The 27,705-nt window shown below is 39.7% G+C and overlaps 1 protein-coding gene across 2 annotated transcripts in view; it reads right to left on the bottom strand.

The window, feature by feature from the left end:
• Positions 1-393: 393 nt before the first annotated feature.
• Positions 394-27,705, bottom strand: part of LOC133652246 (E3 ubiquitin-protein ligase KCMF1-like) — a 31,559-nt gene continuing 4,247 nt past the window's right edge. For both annotated transcript variants that reach the window (XM_062050780.1, XM_062050779.1), the window contains exons 2-7: positions 22,874-23,041; positions 19,162-19,301; positions 16,264-16,365; positions 13,865-14,045; positions 5,308-5,626; positions 394-1,374 (exon numbers count right to left, since the gene is read on the bottom strand). In XM_062050780.1, the coding sequence (XP_061906764.1) occupies positions 1,050-1,374; positions 5,308-5,626; positions 13,865-14,045; positions 16,264-16,365; positions 19,162-19,301; positions 22,874-23,041 (1,235 nt within the window). In that variant the 3' untranslated portion in view covers positions 394-1,049. The remainder of the gene's footprint in view (positions 1,375-5,307; positions 5,627-13,864; positions 14,046-16,263; positions 16,366-19,161; positions 19,302-22,873; positions 23,042-27,705) is intronic.

Below are 27,705 nucleotides of genomic sequence, written 5' to 3' on the forward strand. Positions count from 1 at the left end.
GAGGCCACGGGGAAGACCCAGGACACGTTGGGAAGACTGTGTCTCCCGGCTGGTCTGGGAACGCCTCGGGATCACCCGGGAAGAAATGGACGAAGTGGCTGGGGAGAGGGAAGTCCGGGCTTCCCTGCTTAGGCTGCTGCGTCCGCGACCCGACCTCGGATAAGCGGAAGAAGATGGATGGATAATAAAATATATATATATAGCTAGAATTCACTGAAAGTCAAGTATTTCTTATTTATATACATTTATATATATATGAAATACTTTACTTGGTGAATTCTAGCTGTAAATATACTCCTCCCCTCTTAACCACGCCACCGCCCCGCCCCAACCACGACCCCCCACCTCCCAAAATCGGAGGTCTCAAGGTTGGCAAGTATGATTGACAATGTATTGTCCTCCACAATGAAAGGTTTATTTCACCTGCACGTTGCATACATTGTATTCTTCACGTATTATCAGTGGAGGCTGAAAGTTACCGAAAAGAGCGCACAGGATTCCCTCCTCCAAGTCACGTGATGACAGGATGACGGTGACGACCAACAACGTCTTCCCAAGTTCAGTCAATGGTCGTTTGTCACGTGTTAGTGTGCACAGGTGGGACACTGGATATGCCATGTCAGTGTCGAGTCTTCGACAGCAGGGTCATGTGACCCACAACAAGAAGGCGAGGGGCTGCAGCAGACGATCCGTGTGGGATGAGTAGAATCGCGCTGCCTTGTGGTCACTGTGATGTTTGAAGCTCATGCTTGTTAGCTGGGGTGAATATTAATAGACAAGTTCAGTGTGCAGCCAGCAGGGGGTCACACTGGACTTCCTGATTATCAACTTACATATAGATTTGTTTTAATAATATATTTATAGAGTTCTCTTTCCCATTCGCTCTTCTGGCTACTTTTATTCGACGTACACAACATGGAGGGGCGGCGCCACAGAAGCTGAAATGACGAAATCACTGAGGAATAAAAACAAAAATAAAACCAAGAAGCCAAAACAGAACCGCAGTCTTAGTTACGTCGGTGCTTCCGGGAAAGGGTGGGGCTGTGTCATCAAAGGGGCGGGGCGGGCGGCTCTTTTTTGGCCGGCGTCGTTTTCGTAGCCGTTTTGGCCGTCTTAGCAGGCGGCGCCATCTCTTTGAGGTTGAGGTTCTCCAGGGCCACGTCCAGCGTCATGACCTCCACACAGCCCATGGACTGGAAGTCGACGAAGTTCCGCAACGAGCCGGGACAGTCGTCCTCGTCCTCGGAGGAGGAGGCGTCATCGTCATCGGGCAGCAGCGTGGACAGCAGCAGCTCCGTCACAAACAAGCTCCTGTCGGCCCACTGGGCCTCGCACAGCTGGCGCTCCGCCTCCGACAGCCGCGGTTCACTCAACCTGCGGGGGAACAACAAAGCCTGTTAAAGGTGAACCAATAGGTCAAGAATTCATAACACTGATTTTGATACAGTGGACAAAAAGTATATATTTTTACAACGCCTACTTAGCTAGAATGGGAGCAAAAGCAGACAGGACTTGGTTGAGTTTGAGTATTTTATATATATTCATATATACAGTATATACTGTATATCTGCCATGTTATGTATATAACTGCCTACAATAATTTTCATTTAAGGCTAGGCGGTATTACGATATCAGTATATGTAAGGAATTCAGGATAGACACGTTATCGATATCAATACAAAATGCGTTCGATGAAACGTTGGATATTTATTTTTTTCTTCTTCGTCGGAAGAAAGCAGAAGTTGCGAAGCAAGGTTGGTTGCATGAACAAAGACGCTCGCTCTCTGGTAACCGAGCAACGCAGGAGGTGATCACTGATCAGTGTAAAAGCTAATCAGGTAACAGTATTAACTATCACGTTTGGTTGCGCCATCTTGTTGTCTCACAGTTGATGCTTTGCATGGAGTGAGAAGACAAAGTCAAAATGAAGAAATTGTGGATAAAACAGGAAAAGTCACCTGGACAGTATGGCATTTTTTTAATTTTTTTTAAAAAGGGACGGTAGTCAGACCAATGTGGTCTGTGAATGATGTAAGGTGCTCGTCCCCACCAAGACCGGTAATACCACACCACCTTAGCTGCACAGCTGTAACTTCCCGGAACTAAACCTGCAGAAAATAGTTCTTCTCAGGTTTCTCTATATTTACATTTTCACACTATTTTGTTACACTTTATTAAACATTTATTACATATTCCTTATTTTTGCACCTTCATTTTAAGAGCTTATTGTTAAGTGTTCAATTTTATAATTTTTTTCAACATTAGTGTTTTCCATGCTTGTGTTGACATTTCCTTTCTGCCTTGATAGCTGAGGGGATGATAATCAGAGGAAATAATTATGTTTAGATTTAATGTATTTCTCTTTTGGTCTTTATTTTCAATAGGTAATAAAAAATATCAATAATTATCATTATCGGTCAATATTAAACACATATCTTCATAACATTTTCAGACGTATTGTATTTTCCTTGTATTTCAGTGGAGTTTAACTTATGTACGCTTATCAAAGCTCATGGTCATGGTTTTCTGGTGCTATCTCAGGGGTGGGCAATTAATTTTTACCGGGGGCCGCATGAGCAACCCGAGCACTGCTGGAGGGCCACACCGACAATATTTCAATTAAATTTTGCACAAATTATTTTTGATATACCGTAAGATAAATAATAATAATAATAATAATAATTTCATTTAACCTAACTTATCTTTATACAAAAGCAGATGGCTTTTGATGGTTTTATTTTTAACACTTTCTTACACAACACTTCCTGATGTATATTACAATGCAAAAATTTAGATTTCTGTCACTTTATCCTGCATCCTCTTTGTTGTGAACGTAGCACGCCTGTAAGGTGATTGGCGAAGAAGGAGGAAGCGTTGCTGTTGCGGAAATGAGGAGTGAGGATAGACGTGCGTGTGGAAAGAACGAGATAAGTTGAGCTGTGTTAGTATAGGTTGCTCAATAAAAATTTAAAAAGAGTGTCAGACTTGGTGGACACTTCTTCTGGACGCTACAATTGGTGTCAGAAGTGGGATGAAATGCCTCCCAGTTCGTCTTGCCATCAAACCTGGGAGTCTTCATTGAGGGCGGAATTCCCCCATGCCAAGCAGCGTGCGCTGCACCTGTAGACGCTGCCTCTCTCCTTCCTCCCTCTCTCTCTCTCTCTCTCTTTGCGACGAGCTCACGTCCGGGATTCACACAAGCAGCGGCAGTATGCGCAAAGTTTTACTTCTGACACCAATTATAGCGTCCAGAAGAAGTGCACACCAAGTCTGACGCTCTTTTTAAACTTTTATTGAGCAACTTATACTAACACAGCTCAACTTATCTCGTTCCTTCCACACGCACGTCTATCCTCACTCCTCATTTCCGCAACTAAAGAACACAATATCAACTTCAGCAGGTCGTTACACTATATTCTTTAAACACAGCAAGCTGTGTACCACAAATTAAGCACACGGCTTTACCTTTAATTTCTGTAAAGAAATACTTGGCAGTCCATGTCTTGTTGAAAACACACCATTCGTCATCAACTTTTCTTTTTTTAGCGTCTCACTTGTCGCTGTGCACCTTTACTCACAGGTTACACACGGACATACGCCCATAAATAACACTTTTCAAAATAAAAGCAGCACAGTTGTATTGCACGCACGACATAGATGTTCTTTTTTAATTTATTTTGTCATTTGTGATTACAGCTGTTCACATTCACTCACAATCGCGCACGAGCATACGTCCACACGGAAGTAATACAAATAACGCTTTTCAAAACAAAAGCAGCACCGTTGTATTGCACACTCGACATAGATAATTCAGTGTTTCCCATAAACTGCCAAGATACCTGTGGCGGTGGGGACGTGGCTATGGGCGTGGTCACCATGACATCATCGAATAATTTGCATAATCTACTACAATGATATGATTTTCTCTAAAAAGGCTCAAAAAATGTATACTTACTAATTAATAATAAGTTTTGTTTTAAACGTCCATCCATCCATTTTACAATATAATTACAACACTTTATGTACATATTTATATACAGATTTGAACAATAAGTTATTCACTGAAATATATTTATTAATTGTGGTTCTTACAAAAAATATATCTTATAAAATATAAAAGCTAAAATGTCTCTTAAAGCTCTGCCCCTTTAATTAGTGCATACTAAATAATTTAACTTTAGCCTACTACTACAACCATATTATTTACCAGCAACATAAAGTGAAACAGAGGCAGAGGTGTCCTGCCACAGTCAGTAACAAATAAACAGAAAACAGTAGTGGTCAAATACAAATAAGGCAACAAGAGAAGTATCCTACACTTCTCTTTTGTAAAGTAAATCTGAACAGCCTATATGGGCATCTACATCAACTATATGATTTGCCTGAGAAGCTGGACAGGACAAAAAAAAATAAAAAAATAAAAAAAAATTTTTTTTTATTTTATTTGTGGCGGACGTAATTCTTTCGTGGCGGGCCGCCACAAATAAATGAACGTGTCGGAAACGCTGTACTTTTTAAAATTTATTTTGTAATTTATGATTGGCCTCACGCGGGCCGGACAGGGACGTACAAAGGGTCGGATGTGGCACACGGGCCGCAGAATGCCCAGGTCTGTGCTATCTGGTGGTCGAAAAGCACAATTACACAATATTTTATTGTTTACACTGCTGCCCAGAATGAGATTTGTTGGGTTTTCATGGAAAAAGGATAGTAATATACCAGGATGGCAGTCTTTTTAAAATAGTTTAAACGGGAGTCATCCATCCATCCATTATCTACCGCTTGTCCATTTCAGGGTCGCGGGGGGTGCTGGGGCCTATCTCAGCTGCATTCGGGCGGAAGGCGGGGTAACCCTGTTCAAGTCGCCACAGTCAATGGGACCAAAATAGTTCTTCAGACAATATACTTTGTATTCCAACAACTTTGCAATAAAAAAATAATGCCCTTTCATTACAAAAATATTGTGGAAAAACTCCCAGGGCAAATTGGACCTTGCTGTTCAGTATCATGGCCACTGATTGGCTCAGCCTCAGGCAGCTTTACCAACACTAGCATGCTGCCTTTTTTTTAGCCTATTTTGGGCCTAAGGGTTGCACATTGGTTAATAAAAAAATAAAATAAATCAGGAGGTTGCCTACAGCCACAGCTGTTCGTGCCATCCTATACATTCAATATTTCAAACAAATCCCATCAAAAGCGACATGCTGGTATTCTTACAATCTCAACTCAGCAGTCACCACCTGGTGGCTCTACAACGTAACTGCTGCATCATTTCTCTAAGAAGCAAGGTGTGAAACATTTGCCAACCTGCTGAGTAGAAACTGTGAGCTGTGCGCCGTGTGCTGCGTGTGGCCCTCTGAAGGGCCCGGGCTGGGACTGGGGTTGCTGTTGTGGTTGGCGCTCAGGTTGGGGTTGGTCCCGGCCGAGTTGGCGTTGAGGATGGCGTTGGCGCGGCCGCCCCCCCGCGTGGCGTTTCGCGCCGTCTCCAGCTGCTGCCGCGCCGCCTGAGCCTGCTGCCGCTCGAGCTGGAGTTGCATCTGGAGCTGCTGCAGCTGCGAGGCCGAGGGGCCCGAGCTGAGCTGGCCCCCCGCCGAGCGGCGTACGCCCGAAAGCTGGGATAAGAGCTCTGCAAGGAGAAGAATCAGATTAAAAGTTGTTTTTATTGTCCCGGCCTAAAATGTTGGTTTTAAACCTTCAGCTTGACAATCAATGAAAATCTAATTTCATTGACAACCTGGTCTGGTGAAGATAATGTCCTTTAGTTTAAAAGAAAAATCTAAAAATAAATTAAAAACAAATTTACTTGAACAAAAAAGAAACTCAAATAAAATAAAAACAGTTACATAGAAACTAGTAATGAATGAAAATGAGTAAAATTAACTGTTAAAGCACACACAATCATGTGTGCTTCACGGACTGTACCCTTGCAGACTGTATCTGTAGGAACCAGAATATTAATAACAGAAGGAAACAACCCTTTTGTGTGAATGAGTGAGAATGGGGGAGGGAGGGTTTTTGGGTTGGTGCACTAATAATGGTAAATGTATCTTATGTTGATTTAATAATAATAATAATAATAATAATACAAAAAAACACAAAAAAAAAACCTTTAGCTTGACTTGTTGAAATATTCAGGTGGACACAATTATGTATTTCAGCATGTGGAGAATTAAATTAGAGAAAATCCAAAACAAGTTAAACATTTGTGTACAGTCATCCCTCGCCACATCATGCTTTAAATATTGCAGCTTTACTATATTGCAAAAAAATATAAATATAATAATTTTTTTTTAATTAACAAAAGTACATACTTTAGTGTTTACTGTCAATTCGGTACTATAAGCAGCTACTTTTTTCCTACGCTTGGAACCCTGCGGCTTATAAAACAGTGTGGCTTATTGATGGATTTTTCTTCGCTGACGGTCCTAATGCAAATAGTTTAAAACAAGGAAAGGAAAAGGTGTGTTTGTGCTACGGCACCATCTTTTGGACAAGTTCGCTCACTGCAGGTGCTGCATTGCCATCCTGTTTTAGACTGAGCCTTCAACTGGAAGTAGAAGCCCTGTTACGTCTTCTAACCGTCCATAGCGTTCCTACTGGTATGGATTCTTCATACCAAGCAACAAGCAACTTTTGTAAGTTTTACAATATAACTACAACAATTCTTACTTACTGAACCGTCCCATGTGTGATGTCTGTAGGAGTGTTTTCATGCATATTTGTATGTGCTATTGGAACGTAATGAAGCTAGCGTCATTAGCATTAGCTAATATACTTATTAGTATTATTAACTTACAATGGCATTCTTTTTGTATTGTTTCGGTTTCACAAAGTCCTCAGCAAATTCACCAAAACGTCACCGTGGCGTTATCGAGTCTGTTTTGAAAAGCCAGCTTCCGCAGCTAGTGGGTCCATGACAATGACTTCTGTTTTGTTTGATCAGCTGTTTTACTGCCATGTTACAGGCACTGTTTGGAAACAATTAAGGTAGGGTTGGGCGATATATCGATATACTCGATATATCGCGGGTTTGTCTCTGTGCGATATAGAAAATGACTATATCGTGATATTGGAGTATACATTCCCACGCAGTTGCTTTTAGCTGCGGGCATTACACTGCATGCGTTTCCCACTCTTTCTTGTCTCTCCTTCTCACAGAGACGTAAAGCAAGCGCACCTTCTTACACACGTCACGTGTGCAACATCACACGCTCCCGCGGAGCAGAGAGGTAGCGACATGGTAACGTTAGCTGTGATGCTAACAGTGAGGTGCGGGTGGTAATACGAGAGAAAGAAGGTGTGAATCTGGTAACAAATGGAGGAAGAATTAATTCCCAAGAAAAACAGCACGAGATCCATCGTCTGGCGGTGGTTTTGCTTCAAGCGGAAATATATTCGACATTTATGCGGCAAAAGCGTTGCTACAAAAAGTAGCAGCACTGCTAATGTAGCATCATTTGAAAAGTCACCCGCTAGAGAATGAGGAGTGCTTGAAACTCAGCATGTCAACATCTCCTGCCGGTGCCACACCATCAAAATGCCGAAGCAACTATTTCCAGATTAACACCGTATGAAAAAAAAAAAGTCAACAGAAGGAGATAACCCCTGCAGGAACCTATTATGCAGCTCATTTTTATGTGAGTTATTGAAATATCTTGTGTGACATCATGCACAAAAGTGCACTTTATTTGTTTTTAACTATTGTAGTGGCGTTCTGTACAAAAAGTACACTTTAATTTAGTGTTGTTTTGATATGTCATCTTAGTGACATCATGCACAAAAGTGCACTAATAGCTTGTTGACAATCTTGCACTTTCTGTTTTGAAATGACATGAATGTTTGCGCCACCGCTTAAAGGCCTACTGAAACCCACTACTACCAACCACGCAGTCTGATAGTTTATATATCAATGATGAAATCTTAACATTGCAACACATGCCAATACGGCCGGGTTAGATTACTAAAGTGCAATTTTAAATTTTGCTCGAAATATCCTGCTGAAAACGTCTCGGTGTGATGACGCCTGCGCGTGACGTCACGGATTGTAGAGGACATTTTGGGACAGCATTGTGGCCAGCTATTAAGTCGTCTGTTTTCATCGCAAAATTCCACAGTGTTCTGGACATCTGTGTTGGTGAATCTTTTGCAATTTGTTCAATGAACAATGGCGACAGCAAAGAAGAAAGCTGTAGGTGTAAAGCGGTGTATTTCGGCCGGCTGCAGCAACACAAACACATAGCCGGTGTTTCATTGTTTACATTCCCGAAAGATGACCGTTAAGCTTTACCATTGGCCCGTGGAGAACTGGGACAACAGACACTCTTACCAGGAGGACTTTGAGTTGGATACGCAGACGCGGTACCGTGAGTACGCACCCAGAATGTTGCCATAAGCATTTTGTTTAATTTGTATGTGTAACGCAGTACGCAGCTGCGGCTTCCAAACATTTGATCGCTTGCCCGTACGTGCGTGCCACTATGTGCATGTCACGTACGTAACTTTGGGGAAATATATGTGCTGTATGAACTTTGGGGAGGTGAACGGTACTTTGGGCTGTGGGATTGAGTGTGTTGTGCGGGTGTTTGATTTGTATTGGCGGGTTATATGGACGGGAGGAGGGAGGTATTTGTTATGCGGGATTAATTTGTGGCATATTAAATATAAGCCTGGTTGTGTTGTGGCTAATAGAGTATATATATGTCTTGTGTTTATTTACTGTTTTAGTCATTCCCAGCTGAATATCAGGTCCCACCTGCCTCTCACAGCATCTTCCCTATCTGAATTGCTTCCACTGCACTCTAGTCCTTCACTCTCACTTTCCTCATCCACGAATCTTTCATCCTCTCTCAAATTAATGGGGAAATCGTCGCTTTCTCGGTCCGAATCGCTCTCGCTGCTGGTGGCCATGATTGTAAACAATGTGCAGATGTGAGGAGCTCCACAACCTGTGACGTCACGCGCATATCGTCTGCTACTTCCGGTACAGGCAAGGCTTTTTTTTATCAGCGCCCAAAAGTTGCGAACTTCATCGTCGATGTTCTCTACTAAATCCTTTCAGCAAAAATATGGCAATATCGCGAAATGATCAAGTATGACACATAGAATGGACCTGCTATCCCCGTTTAAATAAGAAAATCGCATTTCAGTAGGCCTTAATAACTGTTTAATAAATACAGTTTTGGTAAATTCACTTATTGTGATTTCCCTCTCTGCGTGAAAGTTTAAAATGAGCATATATTAATGCAGGATGAACAAGAATGTTTTAATGTAGACACATAGAATCATCATACTGCTGTGATTATATGCATCAAGTGTTCATTCAAGGCTAAGGCAAAATATCGAGACATATCGTGTATCGTGACATGGCCTAAAAAATCGAGATATTAAAAAAAGGCCATATCACCCAGCCCTAAATTAAGGTATGTGAATAAACATTTACTTATTGTGTAAATAACAAATTTCACAACGTATATATCTGCGACTTATAGTCCAGTGTGGCTAATATATGGAAAAAAAAATCTTCTAAAATTTAGTGGGTGGGGCTTATAACCCACTACACTATAGATTGGAAAACATGGGGTGTAGGAATATGAAAATTCCATATCACAGCTATGACCAAAATGGTCACATTTATAACCAAGTTTTTTTTTAAATATATAAATACAATAAATAAATAGCTACACACTATACTTTCTTGGCCAAATAAATATGTTCCGTAATATTGTTCTGGCTATTAAGGAGACATATTATTTTTATTTGAGTGTTTATATATGTTAATCTTCTTCCATTTTATTTTGTAAAAGTTTGTCGTCTTTATTTTTAATAAATAAAATTCCGTGTGTTTGGTGCGTCACAGCCGGTTTATGTAACATCATACAAATTCACTTCCTGTTGCCATATTGTTTCAAGTATGGATTGATCTGTACATGCCTGTACGTTTAATGTACACAAATATCTTAGTTTACATAAGTTTAGAACAGTGAATGTCGTCTTTTAAAGACGATAGCATTCAAGATAGCTAGCGCTAGCTTGTTTCTCCACTAAATGGCCAGTGTCACCGGTCCGTGACTTCATTCTTATCATGGTTTACGATTATTTTAATATAAAACGAGGAGTTTTACCACGATTTATCATTAAACGTCTTATACGCTGTATTTGTCTTATTTTATATTTAGTTGACTACAAGGCGACTACCACCAAGATACTCAAGTTGACCAACTTTTTGATGCACTTCGTCTTCAACCCCTGCCTCGTCAATAACACCTCTCCACATTGGTGAGACTTTGACGTGAGCGATATCAAAAGACGAGCCATGAGACGTATCGCCACTTAATGCTAAAGAGACGGCAATGCTAAGTGGAGATGTTGATGCAGCTCATCTTCACATGACATTGGTGAGATGACAGCTAAAACCCACTATGGAATGCTAACAACTAAGGCTGAAACGACGCGTCGACGTAGTCGACGTCATCGGTTACGTAAATACGTCGACGCCGTTTTTGTGAGTCGGCGCGTCGCATATTTACGTCACACTACCGTCATGGCGGAGCGCAAAGCAGACTGTGCGAGCGAGGGGAAAAACGCACGCCAAAAGTCGTCAAAAGTGTGGGAGTATTTCAATACACAGCCTAATAATGTTGTTGTATGCACACTGTGTCGAGCGGAAATGGCCTATCATAGCAGCACAACGGCTATGAACGAACATTTGAAAAGAAAACCATCAACCATCAATCGTCCGCGTTAGCATACGTTGTCATCATTACACAAAAACATGAATGTGTCATTTGTATCTGCTAGGGGTGTAACGGTATGTGTTTTGTATTGAACCGTTTCGGTACGGGGCTTTCGGTTCGGTACGGGGGTGTACCGAACGAGTTTCTAAGCTAAAGCTAACTTTAGCTGCTAAAGTCTTAACAAGTTGCTTTGCTCCTCTGTCTCAGCACGCAGCATTGTCCCACCCATACAACCATCTGATTGGTACACACGCAGCATTGTCCCACCCACACAACCATCTGATTGGTACACACGAAGCATTATCAGCCAATCAGCAGTGCGTATTCATAGCGCATGTAGTCAGCGCTTCAGCGTCGAGCAGATAGGTGTTTAGCAGGTGAGCATCAGGCAGCGGACTCTCCCCAAATGATAATAAACACCTCCCAGTCAACTACTAGTAACATCACTATGAGCCCGTTGACCTACTAGAAACTTAAACTGCAGCTCAGCTCGCTCGCAGTCCTGGTTTGAGGTGAAGGCTAATTACCTCTCAGTTCCAGCCACATCGACCCCTTTTGAGCGCCTATTTTCAGCTGCTGGGAATATTGTAAACAAGAAAAGAAGCAAAGCAAGTAGACATGCTAACATTTCTTCATTACAACTGTTAGTCACTCACTGGAATGAGTAGAATTGGTTATTGTGTACTGTGTTGGACTGGATGTTTATTTTGCACATTTTAAAAGCAATACTTAATGTTTACAGTGCTCCAGAATATTTAGATTGGCACTTTTTTGTATTGGATGTTTATCATAATTTTTGCACATTTTAGCAAATAAGCAATACTTTCACTTTTGTTGAAATGTTTACACTGTTGTTACAGAATATTTCGTTTTGCACTTTTTTGTATTGGATGTTTATCTTTATTTTTGCACATTTTAAAGCAAAATAAGCAATACTTTTACTTTTGAAATGCTTATACTATTGCAGAATATTAAGATTTGCACTGGATGTTTACTTTTATATTTGCACATTAAAAAGCAAATAAGCTACTTTTAATTTTGTTAAATGTTAAAAGTTTTAAATGTTTACATTGTTACAGAATATTTTGTCATGTTGTTGTCAATGTTGACTGAGTGGCCATACTTTTTTTTTTTGTAAATAAAAGCCATGCCTTTTGAAAAAACTGGCCTACTTTTATTTTTTCATCTTCATTTAAAATAAAATAAAATAAAAAATAATCGGTAAAAGGAAAAATAATCTATAGATGAATCGAAAAAAATAATCTATAGATTAACCGATTAATCAATTAATCGATAGAAAAATAATTGTTAGCTGCAGCCTTACTAACAACCCAGCTAACAATAAGAGCTGCGACTCTCATGCTGACCAAGACTTTACGAAACAACTTATGCTCGTGGTTTAAGCACATGGAAGCCCAGGTCTAATTTAGAGGAATTATCCAGGATGTGATTCAATATTTTCACGTCGTGGCCGGGTGACGACCATAGCGACGATGCTTGGAGGATCCTCCATGCTACCTATAATCTACAGTTGAACACACTCAAAGCTACTATATTGTAGTGTAAAGGTGACTCTATGGCTGTGACTTCATGTGAATTATAATATTAATCCGACTTTGTGGACATTTCTTTACCAGGGTCAGGTCGAGAACCAATTAGATACTGTAAATTAATTAAACAAGGTACGACTGTAGTTAAAAATGCTCCCTTGAAAAAGAAGAGTTCATATCAATAACTAGATTAGGCAATGCCTAAGGGAATTGCGTGTGAATGCTCCAATGCTGAAGTTGAACTGAAATGCTGATAGAATGTAAGAATAGTTTGAATGTTGAAGAGTTTGAATTTCCAGGAAAACCGGAATTTGGTTTGGAACCTGGGAAAGTGTTAGTTTGAATGTCCAGGATGAGTGGAGTGTATTGATGTTGGAATGGTTTGAATAGGTTGAAAAATGTGGAAGTTTAAAAAATGGCCAGTTCATTTTGAATGGGGTAAATGTCCCTAAAAACTGGGAATTCTAGGAAATCCGGACATTTTTTTAGAATTGTTGAAGGAGAGCACACAATTCCTGAACAGGCTGAATATTTTGAAGTTGAAACTGTTTAAATTAGATGAAACATTTCGGAGTTGTGTAATTTTTTAAAATGTCCCATTCATTTCAATAGGAATTTCATGAAAATTTGGGAATTCCAGGTAAAGCAGGAATTTTTTTGAAAATGTTAAAAGACTTGAATGTTCTGAATGTTCTCATTTGGATGGTGTTGGAATTTTTCGAAACGGTCGAGAAATGTTGAAGTAGTAACATTTTTAATTGAGAAATGGTATTATGGAATTCCTGGAATTTCGGGAAAACCGGGAATTTTTCCAGTTCAAAAACCAACTTAGATTTTGTCCTGATTAAGAGTAATGATTTGACGGTGGAACGGTTGAAGTGGGTTGAAAAATGTGGATGGAGTAGTCTACAGAAAAAAGGGTGGAAATAGGGTTTGGAAAACTGTGAATTCTGGGAATTCCTGACATTTTTTGACCTTGGAAATATGATATGCTGGATGTGCAGGAGGATTGGAATGTGTTGAAGGTGGAATGGTTTGAATCGGTTTAAAAATGTGGAAATGGTGGAAGTTTGAAAAATGGCCAATTCATTTTGAATGGGAAAAATGTCCCGGAAAACCTGGAATTCTGGGAATTGTTGGAATTTGTCAAGGGAAAGCCTGAACAGTTTGAAGTTGGAACGGTTGGAATCGGATGAAAAATGTGGAAGGTAGAGCGCACCAAAATCTGAAGAAGTAGAAAAATAGATTGATTAATTATGGTGTAGAAAACCATGTGTGTGAATGCTTTGGAGCATTTACACAATAAACAAATTAACAGCATTGCTGCTTATGATCAAAGTACATATGTAAACTTGTGACTATGTCTGCAACTTGCTCAAAGTAACTGTTTTTAAACAGCAGCTAGCTTATGTACAACAACACATAAATGGTTGCAAACTTTAAATATGCAATGTTACTAACTACTTGATGGCCGTCCCAGCCAAACATGAAGCCTCGTTATGGCACAGCTGGCAAGGAAGGCAAACTCCAGCCATTGAGGTGGATGAAAAGTGGGTGGGACAGCTACAAAGTGGCACACACCTGCAATGGGGTCCATGGCTTCCCGGCTGTAGTTGGAGCTCTGAGAAGAGTTCTGACTGGTCGAGAGCCCCCCGGTGGTGTTGCTGGTGAAGTGCATGTTGGACCGCCGAGCCCGAGGACCTCCCAGTCCACGCCCGGGGTGGAACATCCGCCGCACGTGTCGCACACCGCTTGACTCGTCGTGGGAGTCGGTGTTAAGGAAGGTAATCTACAGCAGGTGTATCCAAACTTTTTCCAGAGATGGCCGCATGAATAAAAATTGAAGGATGCGGTAACCACCTTGACACATTTTGTACATTAAAAATACTAAAACCAATCAATGTATGCTAAACTTCTGAACACAACATTTATATCTTAGCTTTGTGTTATCAGTAACAAAGCATGTTATACATCATTTTGCCCTAAATAAAGCATTTTTAAGCACAAAAATGGTCAAATGAAGCAAAAATATTAATACTACAGTAGTATTGGCCACTCCACGATACTAAAACAATCACACCACGCTTTTCAGTATCGTCGCCACTGATTGGCTAGCCTCACTGCCAACATTAGCATGCAAACTTGTTTATCCAATTTTGCAGCCGAACACCTCAGTGTCAAATAACTAAGTATTGACACATGCTAACTTTTAGCATGCTAACTTTTTTTTTGCCAATTTTGAAGCACTTGACACATGCTAACATTGCCATGCTAACTTTTTAGCCAATTTTGCAGCCAAACACCTCATAGTCCTATAACTTGGTACTTGACACATGCCAACTTTTTTTGTCAATTTTGCCACTGAAGACATACAACTTGGTACTTGACACATGCTAACATTACCATGCATGGTACTTGACACATGCTGTTAACTTTTTACAGCCAGACACCTCAGAGTCTATACCTTGGTACTTGACACATGGTAGCATGCTAACTTACCAAGCTAACTTTTTTAGCCAATTTCGCAGCCAAATGCCTCAGAGTCATATAACTCGGTACTTGACACATGCTAACTTTTTTAGCCAATTTTGCCACTGAAGTCATAAAAAATTGGTACTTGACACATGCTTACATTACCATGCTAACTTTTTTAGCCATTTTCACAGCCAAATGCCTGAGTCATATAACTTGGTACTTGACACATGCTAACTTTTTTAGCCAATTTTGCAGCTGAACACCTCAGTCATATAACTTGGTACTTGACACACGGCAACTGTTACCATGCTAACTTTTTTTTGGCCAATTTTGCAGCGGAACACCTCAGAGTCATGTAACTTGGTACTTGACACATGCCAACTGTTACTATGCTAATTTATTTTTTTTAGCTAATTTTACATGCAAAAAATTTGGTACATGACGCATTCTAACTGTTAGCATGCTAACATTAGCATTTAAGTTTGGCTTACGCATTTCAGCATCCACACGCAATTTCTCCTGAAAATGCATATTTTAGTTTTTTCGTGCAGTGTCCTAATCCCGGATGTGTTTATTTTGTCTTTAGAAACAATTAACAGCATACTTTTTATGGCTTTGTGTTTGGAAATGAAGCAGAAAACATGATATAATCTACTTGCTACTTCTGCACATGCACGGAACAACACAGTAGCTCGGCTATTTTTACTTTTTTTTTTTGTTTGGTTCTCCATCATAACACAATCTTTTGAAGTCATTTTTCCCACCGCGGCGCCTAATTCAAAGTGCTTCTATAAACACTGCAGTCCCCAGAGAGATCTGTGTGGATGACAACGCCAACACTTGCAAGGCTCACACACTCAAACCTGACACACGGAATGTGCTGCAGCACTTGAGAAAACTACCGCTGCAGGCTTTAAAAGACATCAAAAAAGGGCAGTTGTCATTTTGCAAATAGAGATGCATGTTCAGATGTGATGCAGCAACTTTAAACAATGACATAGCTTGCTCCTCAAATCTATGTTGTGATGGAATTAAGTAGAGAAAACGGCCACCAATCAACATTGGAACATTTTCACGAAAAAGTACGTGATCACCATCGCCAATTAATGCCGATCATAAACACTATTCCCCCCCTTCCTGACTCTATTTATTTTTAGTCATCCCGGCTGCGAAGCTAGAAGCTAACTGTGTGTCTGCGTACAAAGTGAGGAGTCCCTCCACTAAGCTAATAATATTCACCTCCATTATGGAAATTATACTGCATTTCTTATTATCCTAAGTATCCTTATGTTACAGCCAAACCACTACATGGAATAAATTCATTTTTGTCCTCAAACTTCGACACACAATACCTCATAATCACAATGTGATCGTTTTTTTATAATTTTTTGCAAGCTGTCAATAGCGCTAACCTTATATATAAACACATTGAAACATTTACACTTAATACATGTGAGAAAAAGCCTAATATTCCGTCAAAGGTTCTTCTAGAATGAAAAGGATATCAAGTCTCTGGGTGCTCTGTGTTCAAGTGTGAGATGAGCAGCAAAATCATCAGTCACGTGATTCGGGTCGCCGCCTGGCAGCGCTGCACATATGGGACAGATCTGTGAGGCGAGAAGAAAGTTAGTGCATCCATAACATCTGCAGGTTCAGCTGTCGTCACACAGTCATGGGAATTATAAGAGAAGGCGATCAGCTTATAGATGTCTTTCAAAGGCCACAAAGTTTCTCAGCAGACATTAAGTGGAGACATTGAAACGATACTAAATTACATCCAGGACTGGTGGCCGAAACAGATATAAATCCACCAACAATTGTCAACAGCCATGGAACAGGAAGTAGGTTGCTAACAGTTGTAAAAACTTAAAGATGCCATGCAAATATATATATATATTTTTTAACAGTTTCTCAGTCTGTATATAAAATATCAACACCAACCATTCATCATTTTATTACGTATTTTGTAGGATGGAATGTTAGAAAAGGTTTGATCAAGTAGGGTTTCCCCTAAACTGCCAAGATACCTGTGGTGGTGGGGGCGTGGTCACCATGACGTCAGAGTACTTTGCATAATTTGCTATGATTTTCTTGAAAAAGGCTCACAAATGTGTAAATACATTTCAATCAAATCTTATATTATTAGTTTTAATTTTTTTTTTTATAGCTTTGCCATATTTTCGATTGTTGCTACTTTTTGTACAAAGTACTTTGTCTAGATGTTTTCAAATGTTTAGAGACTTTTAATTACTGTTTTTTATAATTAAAAAAACTAGCAACAAATCGAGCATCTTCTTTTGGTGTTATTATGAAATGTATTCATGTTTAGAGAATCTATTTCTGTCCCTCCATGTCCCTGACTAAAGAGGCGGAAGAGAGCATGATGTCACACTTCTTAAATGTCGCTACCATCCTCTTAATATTTGCACACTTTGAAGATGGCTGTCCGCGGGTACATCTGCAATATATATAAAAATCACGTCCACATCACAGACATGCTGACAACGCTCCAGACAATGACGTGCAGTTTTGTTTACATCCGGTTTCGGTGATCAAAGTCTTTTTTCGATGGTCATGTTTTCGGTACATCACTTGTCAATAGTGTGCAAATAATAGGATAATTAAATGGACGTTAAAGTATACTGTAAATTGATATACAGTACAGGCCAAAAGTTTGGACACACCTCTTTCAATGCGTTTTCTTTATTTTCATGACTATTTACATTGTAGATTCTCACTGAAAGCGTCAAAACTACGAACATGTGGAGTTATGTACTTAACAAAAAAAGGTGAAATAACTGAAAACATGTTTTGTATTCTAGTTTCTTCAAAATAGCCACCCTTTGCTCTGATTACTGCTTTGCACACTCTTGGCATTCTCTTGATTAGCTTCAAGAGGTAGTCACCTGAAATGGTTTACACTTCACAGGTGTCATAGTTTTGATGCCTAGTCATGAAAATAAAGAAAACACATTGAAATGAGAGAAAGTGTTACTGAGTGTTGGGGGAAGCGCGGACTCACGAGACGAAAGTGTTTGCATGGGGGGTAAAACCTGTTGGAATTGTGCCATTGTTTATCATAAGATTGGTAATAAAAGTTAAAAATCACGTCCGACTTTAATTTGTTTTCAAGTGAAAAAAACCTACCTTATTTTCAAGGTGTGGCGGTAATAAAAATGGTGTGGCGGTGCGCCACATTCAATGACATTAAGGGGAAACCCTGTCAAGTCATATGTTATTGTGATCACAGGGGCTCTGCATGCTGGAGCGCTTGTATCGGCGCAGATTTTAGATGGAGGCTGATATAATTAACCATAATAATATCTAATAATATTATTATTATTTAAAAAGTACCTTTCCAAGCATAACATACTTAAAGCACTTATTAATACATTTACAAAATTATTATTATAATTCCTAGACTTAAAATACTGGTCAAAACTGTCCAAAGATGTATTGCACCAATAAATGGGAGGATTTTTGCATTTTATTAATGAACATTTTATGAAATGTTATGTATGACACAATAAGCACACACTCTATTTTGGCAAAATAAGTGTATATGTAAAAAACGGAATTCCAAAAAGTTGAAACAGAAAAACTAAATTTTTTAGATTTTTAAATTGCTATTACTATTTTAATGTATTGTTACTATTATTATTTTACTTGTTGTTTATATGTTCTTTTAAATTATATTTAAAGTTGAGTTTTGGTGGTACAATAAATACCTATATTTTATTCATCAAGATTTCAATAATAATCAAAATAATCGTGATTGTTATTTTTGCCATAATCGTCCGGCCCTTTCATCAGGTCAGTGTTTTTTTCATACCTCACCTTCATTCCTTGACTAATTTCACTTGAACAAACCTTTTCTAACATTCAACACTACAAAATAATAAAAGCATGGATATACTATGATTTGTGCTGATATCTTGTCGGATTAATATCGGTATCGGCCAACACTCAAGGCTGCAGTATCGGTAACTTATAGGAAGTGAAGTTGTTGTATTTAGCTGTCCAGCCACTCACATCAATGAGCAGTTTTCAGTAAAATTATGTTTCATAATTACGTTGATGTTTGGCGGCCAATTGGTGTGAAATTGTTTTATTATTTATTTAGGATACACTTAGTTTCTAATTTGCTGCCAAGCAACATTTGCTCAAATGTCCATTCTTAATGAGCAGCACAGCTCTCTCAAATGCTGCGTTTAAACATAAATATGGAAGGCAGATTTCCATATTTGCATCTATAGCGTGCGTCTATGAAAATTATCCTGTTTGACTTTAGTGTAACTTTGCACTGTTCATTCAGAAGATGACCTCAGAGGAGACGTTTCCATTCGTGACATAACAGCGTTAGCGTTGATGGTGTGAGGAGAAAGGTGTTAGCATGTACGTACCACTTCGGTGGAGGTCTCAGTGTGCTCTGCAGCCACGTGCTCCTGCAGGGACATCTCCGTGTAGCCCATCCTGCCACAGTAGGGACACGTGAAGGCCTGTGGCTGCTCCACCGAGAACGCTTCTCCGCCGTAATACAGGTCTGCAACCAAGAGAGGGCGTTTTTTTTCAGGTGCACTCGGTTTTTTGATCAAAAAAAGTGTTACCGCCGAGGACACGAGTAAAGAGAGAATGCCAAGAGTGTGCAAAGCAGTAATCAGAGCAAAGGGTGGCTATTCTGAAGAAACCATAATATGAAACAGGTTTTCAGTCATTTCCACTTTTTTTGTTAAGTACATAACTCCATGTGTTCATGCCTTCAGTGACAATCTGCAATGTAAATAGTCATGAAAATAAAGAAACGCATTGAAATGAGAAGGTGTGTCCAAACTTTTGGCTTTCAAGACAATATATGAATTCCTCCCAAACTTGCCCAGGATGTCGCGATCCACCGCGCTGATTGCTGCTGTTATTCGATCTTTCTTGTCAAATATTTGCTGTCAACGGTGGAACATAAACGTTGTCTTTAACATACACCCACAGAAAAAGGTCACACACAGTTAGGTCAGGGGATCTGGCAGGCCAAGCGCAGAGAGCGAGGTTTTTAGCACTTCTACCAATCCACCGCCGAGGCACGCTTTCATTCAGATAAGTTCGAACCTCAAGATGCCTCAAGGTGGGCAGTGCTCCATCTTGTTGAAAAACAAAGTCATTTGAATTTGCTTGAAGTAAATAGAATAGCCAGTTTTGGAGAATTCTGGGATAGGTTTGTCCTGTAAGGGTGTTTTATTTAAAGAAAAAGGGACCATAGACCCTGTTTTAAAACACAGCACAGAAGACGTTCACTTTCGGGGAATCTCTTTGATGTTCAATTGTTTCATGTGGGTGACTTGTTCCCCAAATGTGCACATTGTGACGATTGACTGTGCCACACAAATGGAAAGTCGCTTCATCGCTAAAAACTAGACGTGAAAAGAGACTTTCATCATCTCCAGTATTGACTCACAGTCGTTAATGGTAAGTTCTTGGACAAGGCTAAGTTTGTATGGTTTCATATGTAATCGTCTTTTTAACACACGCCAGACAGTGGTTTGAGGGATCGCAAGTTTACGACTTGCTCGACGTGTAGACATGGGCGTGCTCCCCTCAAATGCATCGTGAATCTCCGCATGCTCCTCTGAAACACGTGGTCTTCCAGGTCTCCTTTACACAAGCAGCCAGTCTCTTTAAACTGTTTAACCCACAGTAGAATGCTGCCACGATGGGGTGGATCAATACCAAATTCTGTTCTAAAAGCACGATGCACAGTTACAATGCCATTTGTTTTCGCACACTTAAGCACACAAAACGCCTTCTGTTGAGGTGTCGCCATTTTGAGGGTAAAAAAACACGTGGTCTTCCAACCTTAGAAAGGCGCCGAAAGGATTATGACCACAACGGTGAAATTGTAACACAATAAAACTTGGATAACTCCTGTATCAAACGACCATTGATTCAGTCTATTACAATGCTTTAGAGTGGAATAAATGCGTATTCTTTTTGAATCACCAATATACTGTGTGTGTGTGTGTGTCCCAATAAGACTTTTTCCGCTTCCAATACTGGTATTGGAGCCCTGTGTATCGCTGATACGGATATTAACCTGATACCATATCAGCAGTAATCATATGTACCTTAGCAGGAATCATACATACCTTAATTGTTTTGTATTGTGGAAGGTTTGATAATGTAAAATGAGTCAAAAAGAGAACAATGGTCGATATCAAAACACTAAAGTATCAATTGATTAACTGTCTGGAATGGACTTATGTTGTCTTTAAGTTGAAGTGGATTCATAATTGTTTTTTCTGGCAACACGAAGTGGTCACAATAATTCATTAAAACATGATGCGGACACGTTTATTACTGGATACTTTCTAATACGCTTCTGAATTGGAGAGTTTGTATGTGTAAGTAATATGTAACTATAATTATTTGAAACTCGTTCATAGTGACAAATGCAGAGTTCGAATTCAACCACGGCAACCGTGGCAAGTGCGGCAACCGCCCTTGTCACTTGCCGTAATGCCCTAAAAAATTGACGAGCATTGACGCCAAGAACATGCCGTGACCGGCATTGACTTTTTACTTGTTAATGGACAATTGTAACGTAATTGTTTCATCGAATAAATTCATGAAAAACACCCCGACATTACATTCTTTCTTACATGTTCAACTGTTTAAGACATGGCATGATTAACGTTAATGGGTATAAACAACATGGGCGCAGCCATTTTGGAAGCGTGTGTCAAAGGTTAACCGACAACAAAAACAGACGAGTTGTTCTGAGATTTTCCGAGAGATACACTAGTTGCGTCAGGGTCTGGAAGGACGTCAGATGTTCGGTGAATTTAGGTCAGGCAGCTCTAAAATGCAGAGTAAGGAACGAATCAAAAAAAGAAAACAAACTATTACCGGCTCTTGGGAAATGTAGCAATGTAGCAAGCTACACAACTTCTTTAGGTAAGTTAATTTCATAGTTTAAATGGAGTGCTAAATTACTCGATCGTTTGCCCTTGAAACTCAGCGTAGACCTGTCAATGTTGTTTATGTGCTCTATCGTGAATGTTTATTTTGATTTGTGGCTGTCCACGACTACTTGTGAATTTGTTTACTGTTTTGTAAACGTTGAACATAAGTCGCTGATGTAAACAATAATGGAATGAAAATTGCATTGCGTTTTATATATTCGTTTACACACAACTTTACTAAAGTTTACTACAAGTTAGGTCATACACTATATGATACAGTCTATTTCAGTTTATTGACATTTGTGCCCTAAAATATGAGCCCTTCTTTAAGGCAACACTTGCCTTGACCTTAAAAAGTTAAAATTCGAGACCTGCAAATGTGCTGTTTTGGACTGCAATATTGGACACTTATTACGTGCATCTCGCATGTGTGCTCAGCTGTTGTGTAGCTGCTAGTTTAGCCTGGCCCTATAGCCTTTTTGGCTATCTTGTGTAAATGACTTGACTAAAACAGAAGCAAGAACAAACCTTTTGTGCTTATTGGAGGACATTTAGAAATTAACAGGCTGTAGAGCTTAGCACAAGTAAACACGCTGCAGGACTGCTTGTATTGGAGCCTTGTATCAGAAAGTTTAGAAACAAGCTCGTACAATCCAATACTTATTTTTGCTGATTTCAGACCAATATTGTATCAGGACACCCCTAATTTAGTAAACGTTTTTAACAGACAGAGATAGAAATGCTTTAAATTGTTCCGATTAGGTTTTCCTATCAAATCACACGCAAAACAGCCACAATAACAAGCAAATGAGGAGCTCCACTGCAGACTGGTACCTTGCCGAATTTGATTTTTTTTTTCTCCTGAACTCTGAACATGTTAGCTCCACCATGCTTCCCATCTCTCATCATTCTTGACAGGCTGGGCGACAAAATTATACCAATATACAGGGTGAATCAAAATGAATACGCAAAAATCATCACACATTTATTCAGTTTCAAAGCATTGTAATAGACTGAATCAATAGTCATTTGATACAGGAGTTATCCAAGTTTTATTGTGCTACAATCGGCTTCCTTGAATACTAATAATACGTATGGGCAAATCTGTAGTCCACATTCTGTCAAAGCCTTGTGAGACGCGCAGGACGGTGGTAGAGGTACTCACCAAAGTCGACGCGGGTTAGTATACACTGCATGGGATGCTCCGTGGTGTGTCTGGTGGTGGTGGCGCCGCTCTCGTAGCACGATGCGCACAGGTCGTAGTCGTAGCAGATCAAACATTTGTAGCGTCGCCCTCGGAAGTTGCCTTTTAAACACGCGTCACAGCTCACGCCTAACAAAAAAAGACAAGGTGAGACAGAGACCTCAGTTTTGTTGACTTATGACAACTTAATGAAATAACTCAGATTTTTGTCATAATAGCAGCAGTCTTATTTACCCCGAGTACCATCTGAAAAATATATTTAAAGTACCACTACTTTTTTCCCCAACATCTTGCACACACTTTTTCCACACAGAAACATGAAAAATGTAAGGGTATATTCTTTTCCTTAAAGGAAAACTGCACTTTGGGGGAATTTTGCCCATCATCCACAATCTATGTGAGGTAAGACCACACCTCTTTCTCATGTCTGTGTGTTTTAGATGGTAAAAAAAAAATGCTAGCATGAGGCAGTTAACAATGATTCACATATTCTGCCTGTAGAGCCCTGTAAAAATACTCCAACAAGGTTTTATGTACATGCTGTGTGTATGCAGTAACAGGCATATTAATGATAACATGTAATTTTGACAGTACTTTACTCATTTTAAGAATTACTGCAATGATTTCACAGGGCGCATAGCATCGAGCGCTACTTCCCTCAACAACAGCAGCATAGAGAGTGTGTTCTGTGTTTGCTACCACTAATAATGGCAGACTTTGAACGCCAACAAAAACTACTTTGGGACAAACGATGATCCAGAATCGTATATTTTTGAGCCTGAATATATGGAAAATGAGCTACAAGTTTTAGAAGCTGTGCACGAATCAGGCCCACCTATAGTGAAAGTAGGGATGTAACAATAAACGGTATTAATTAGAGTTGAGGGAAATAATCGATTTTTAGATGCATCGCAGTTCGGACAAAGACGATTATAAAATCAATTAGTAAACGTCAATAATCTATATATTTATTGTAAATAAAGTATTGCAGACAGTTCTGCAATTTGGCTGACTGCAGCGAGACACCTCACCGAGAGATTTGAGCAGCCCCTTTATTTTAGGGCGCTTATGTTCCAGTTATGCACACATTTGTATGAATTAATAAATGTGATAACTTTTCCTTATTGCAAATGAACTGTTTTTTTTAAGTTGCAATTGATTAACAGGAGCATATGAACAGGAAGCAATGGTTCTGTTCTTTTGTGGTGTAAAAAAGATTGTGTCTATTAACAAATGATGACTTTACAATCACATTGTTTATACACTGTATCAAATCTTATTGAATCGTTCCGTTTTTTAAATATATTGCATCGTAACCCATGTATTTAGATGCATATCGAATCGTCCACCACAAAGAGATGAACAACCCTTAAATTGTATTGCGTTTCTTCAGTTTACGCCAAACTATATTATTAAATTAACATGATTCCTACATGTATGTGCACTAAATGTGTATTTTCATGTACTTTTTGAGTATCTAGTTGATAGAAATGCGCTATATCAATGTAATCCATTATTATTATTACTTTCCTTAATGTGCCGAGTATGACACTGATTTAATTGTGAAGGATATCAATAAATACGAAGGTCCTGAGTAGTCGTGAGTTCAATCCCGGCCTCGGGATCTTTCTGTGTGGAGTTTGCATGTCCTCCCCGTGACTGTGTGGGTTCCCTCCGAGTACTCCGGCTTCCTCCCACCTCCAAAGACATGCACCTGGGGATAGGTTGATTGGCAACACTAAATTGGCCCTAGTGTGTGAAGGTGAGTGTGAATGTTGTCTGTCTATCTGTGTTGGCCCTGCGATGAGGTGGCGACTTGTCCAGGGTGTACCCCGCCTTTCGCCCGATTGTAGCTGAGATAGGCTCCAGCGACCCCGAAGGGAATAAGCGGTAAAAAATGGATGGATAGATGGAATACCAATAAACAACTTCAAGTAATTTTTTCCCACCTCTAATTCATTGCATATTTAGCAAACTAAATTCCAACAATCCGGGAAGGCAGAATATAGTGCAGCCTGTGTTACATTGTCCAATTAGCAACAATTGAAAAAAAGAGAGCTAAATGATATAAGAACAACTATATGTTAATACTAATAACACATCATTGCATATTATGCAAATCATATGACATCATATAAGCCACGCTCCCCACCGCCACAAGTATATTGGCAGTTGGGGGAAACCATGAACATGTATTATGTGGGATGAGGGAGGAAGTCAGTGAAAAGGAGCTGCGTGCCGGGCCACACATGGACAGTAAACAACGTTCCTGGACCGCATCATTAGGGACAAAACACAATCTAACCAACTATGAAAGTATTAATGTAGCAACATTTTTTGCAAACGTGCATCTCACTCTGTGCGCGTGTAATCCAAGTTGTGTGCGTGTGTACATTAATTTGTGTCTGTGTATCAATCTGTTATTATGTTGTGGCAATCGATAAAAACATCCACAAACCAAGTTAAGCGTGAAAAATGATAATATCACAATGGCAGCAAATCTTGGCGCTATGTTCACCGCTACAATCAAGCTGATCAACTTTTAGCAGTAGATGCACTTCATCATCAACTCCTGCCTCATCAATTACAACACATTGGTAAGCCTTTGAGGTGAGCGATATCAAAAAACGAGACGTACCAGGACTCGGTACGCAACTTAATGCTAGCAAGACCATCCTAGTCACGTCCGTTGTGTCCTTGGGCAAGACACTTCACCCTTGCTCCTGATGGCTGCTGGTTAGCGCCTTGCATGGCAGCTCCCGCCATCAGTGTGTGAATGTGTGTGTGAATGGGTGAACGTGGAAATACTGTCAAAGCGCTTTGAGTACCTTGAAGGTAGAAAAGCGCTATACAAGTATAACCCATTTATCATTTATCATTTATTAGCTATACACAGGCTGTCTGGGCAATGCTAAGTGGAGATGGACTCTGTTGATGCACTTCATCCTAACATGACATTGGTGAGCCTTTAATGTGAGCGACAAGAACTGACAGCAAACCAATACCACAAAATGCTAACAACACGGCTAATGGTCGTAGTTGACCAGGTTTTAACAGAACAACTTCAGCACATTAAAGCCCTGTTCTAACTTAGATGAATTACCAAGGATGTGATGAAGTATTTCCACGTTGTGGCCATGTTGTAGTGGCTGGGTGACTGCCATGTAATGTAATCTACTAAAACGTACTCAAAGATACTATATTGGGAGTGTAAAAGTGACTATATGGCTGTTGTTTCATGTTTAGAGGGCTCTAATTAAAGTATATATTGGACTGGACAAGCGGTAGAAAATGGATGGATGAATATAAGGTGCATTTGAAATCCTTTCATTTTCTCAAAAATCAACAGTGCCCTTATTATACCCGGTGCACCTAATGCACATATTAATTCTCGTTGTGCTTACCGACCTCAAAGCATTTTTATTTGGTGCATGGTGTAATGATAAGTGTGACCGGTAGATGGCAGTCACACAGAAGAGATACATGTGGACTACAAGATGATGCTAGCACAATAAAACACCAAAACTTTGATGTTTTATTGAGAATATAAATAGTACACACAGTGCTCAAAAACCTGTCAAAATGTTTTAGTACAACTTTGATAAGCTACGAAGCAGCACCGCTTGATGGATTGTCGGAGCATTACGACTACCGTAGTCAGTAGGGGTGTAACGGTACACAAACATTTTGGTTCGGTACATACCTTGGTTTAGAGGTCACGGTTCGGTTCATTTTCGGTACAGTAAGAAAACAACAAAATATAAATTTTTTGGTTATTTATTTACCAAATTTGTAAACAATGGCATAACATACATATACACACAGTGTCCATTGCCAGGGTTAATGTGGTCAACATATATAAAATAAAAACTAAATAAGATAAGGCTCAGAATGGTTTCTTAACAAAACTTTTCTACATACAAAGTGCTTTTTTTGATTGATTGATTGATTGAGACTTTTATTAGTAGATTGCACAGTACATATTCCGTACAATTGACCACTAAATGGTAACACCCCAATAAATTTTTCAACTTGTTTAAGTCGGGGTCCACGTTAATCAACATTAAACTGCTTCAAATTGTTGCTCAGATTAAATAAAATGACAAAACTTTTCTTCTACATGTAAAAAGTGCAACATTAAACAGTTTCAAGTCAACTCAGCCTCAGATTAACTTTTCTTCCCCCCCCCAGCCTGGCTAACTTGGCAGTAAGAGGTGGGAGCGGTTTGCTCGTTTTTATCTTTGTTGAAGCGATGTTCACTTGGGGGTGGTGCCGCTTCAAATGGGTTAGCATGTTTGACGTGTTGGCAGAAGCATGCCTTACCGCTGCTGAACAATGTCGGCAAACCTCCGTCCTCCATTGTTGTATCGCACAGCGCAGCCGAAGTGTTCCCAAATGGGAGATCTTAACGAGGCAGGAGGGTCTTCCAGCTCTGGCTTTTACATGTTGTCCTAGCCCGGTCGTTGCTAGCATGCCGTGTGTTGTGCCTCAGTGTGCGTTGTTTACACAACGTGCTCTACGCTACTTAATATGTCCGTGTGGAAACTTGTTCGGTACACCTTTGAACCGAACCGGAACCCCCGTACCGAAACGGTTCGATACAAATACACGTACCGTTACACCCCTAGTAGTCAGACATACTGTGCTTCAACATATGGTATTATTATGTTGTGTGTATAAGGACCCCAAAATGGCGCCAATAAGGAGATATATTATCTTGCATTTTGTTTCAACCTATTATGCAAAACCAACTTTTCTTACCAACTGACTGGTACCTACTGATATTTATTTGG

The sequence above is a fragment of the Entelurus aequoreus genome, linkage group LG06, assembly GCF_033978785.1.
Source record: "Entelurus aequoreus isolate RoL-2023_Sb linkage group LG06, RoL_Eaeq_v1.1, whole genome shotgun sequence".
Classification (NCBI taxonomy): domain Eukaryota; kingdom Metazoa; phylum Chordata; class Actinopteri; order Syngnathiformes; family Syngnathidae; genus Entelurus; species Entelurus aequoreus.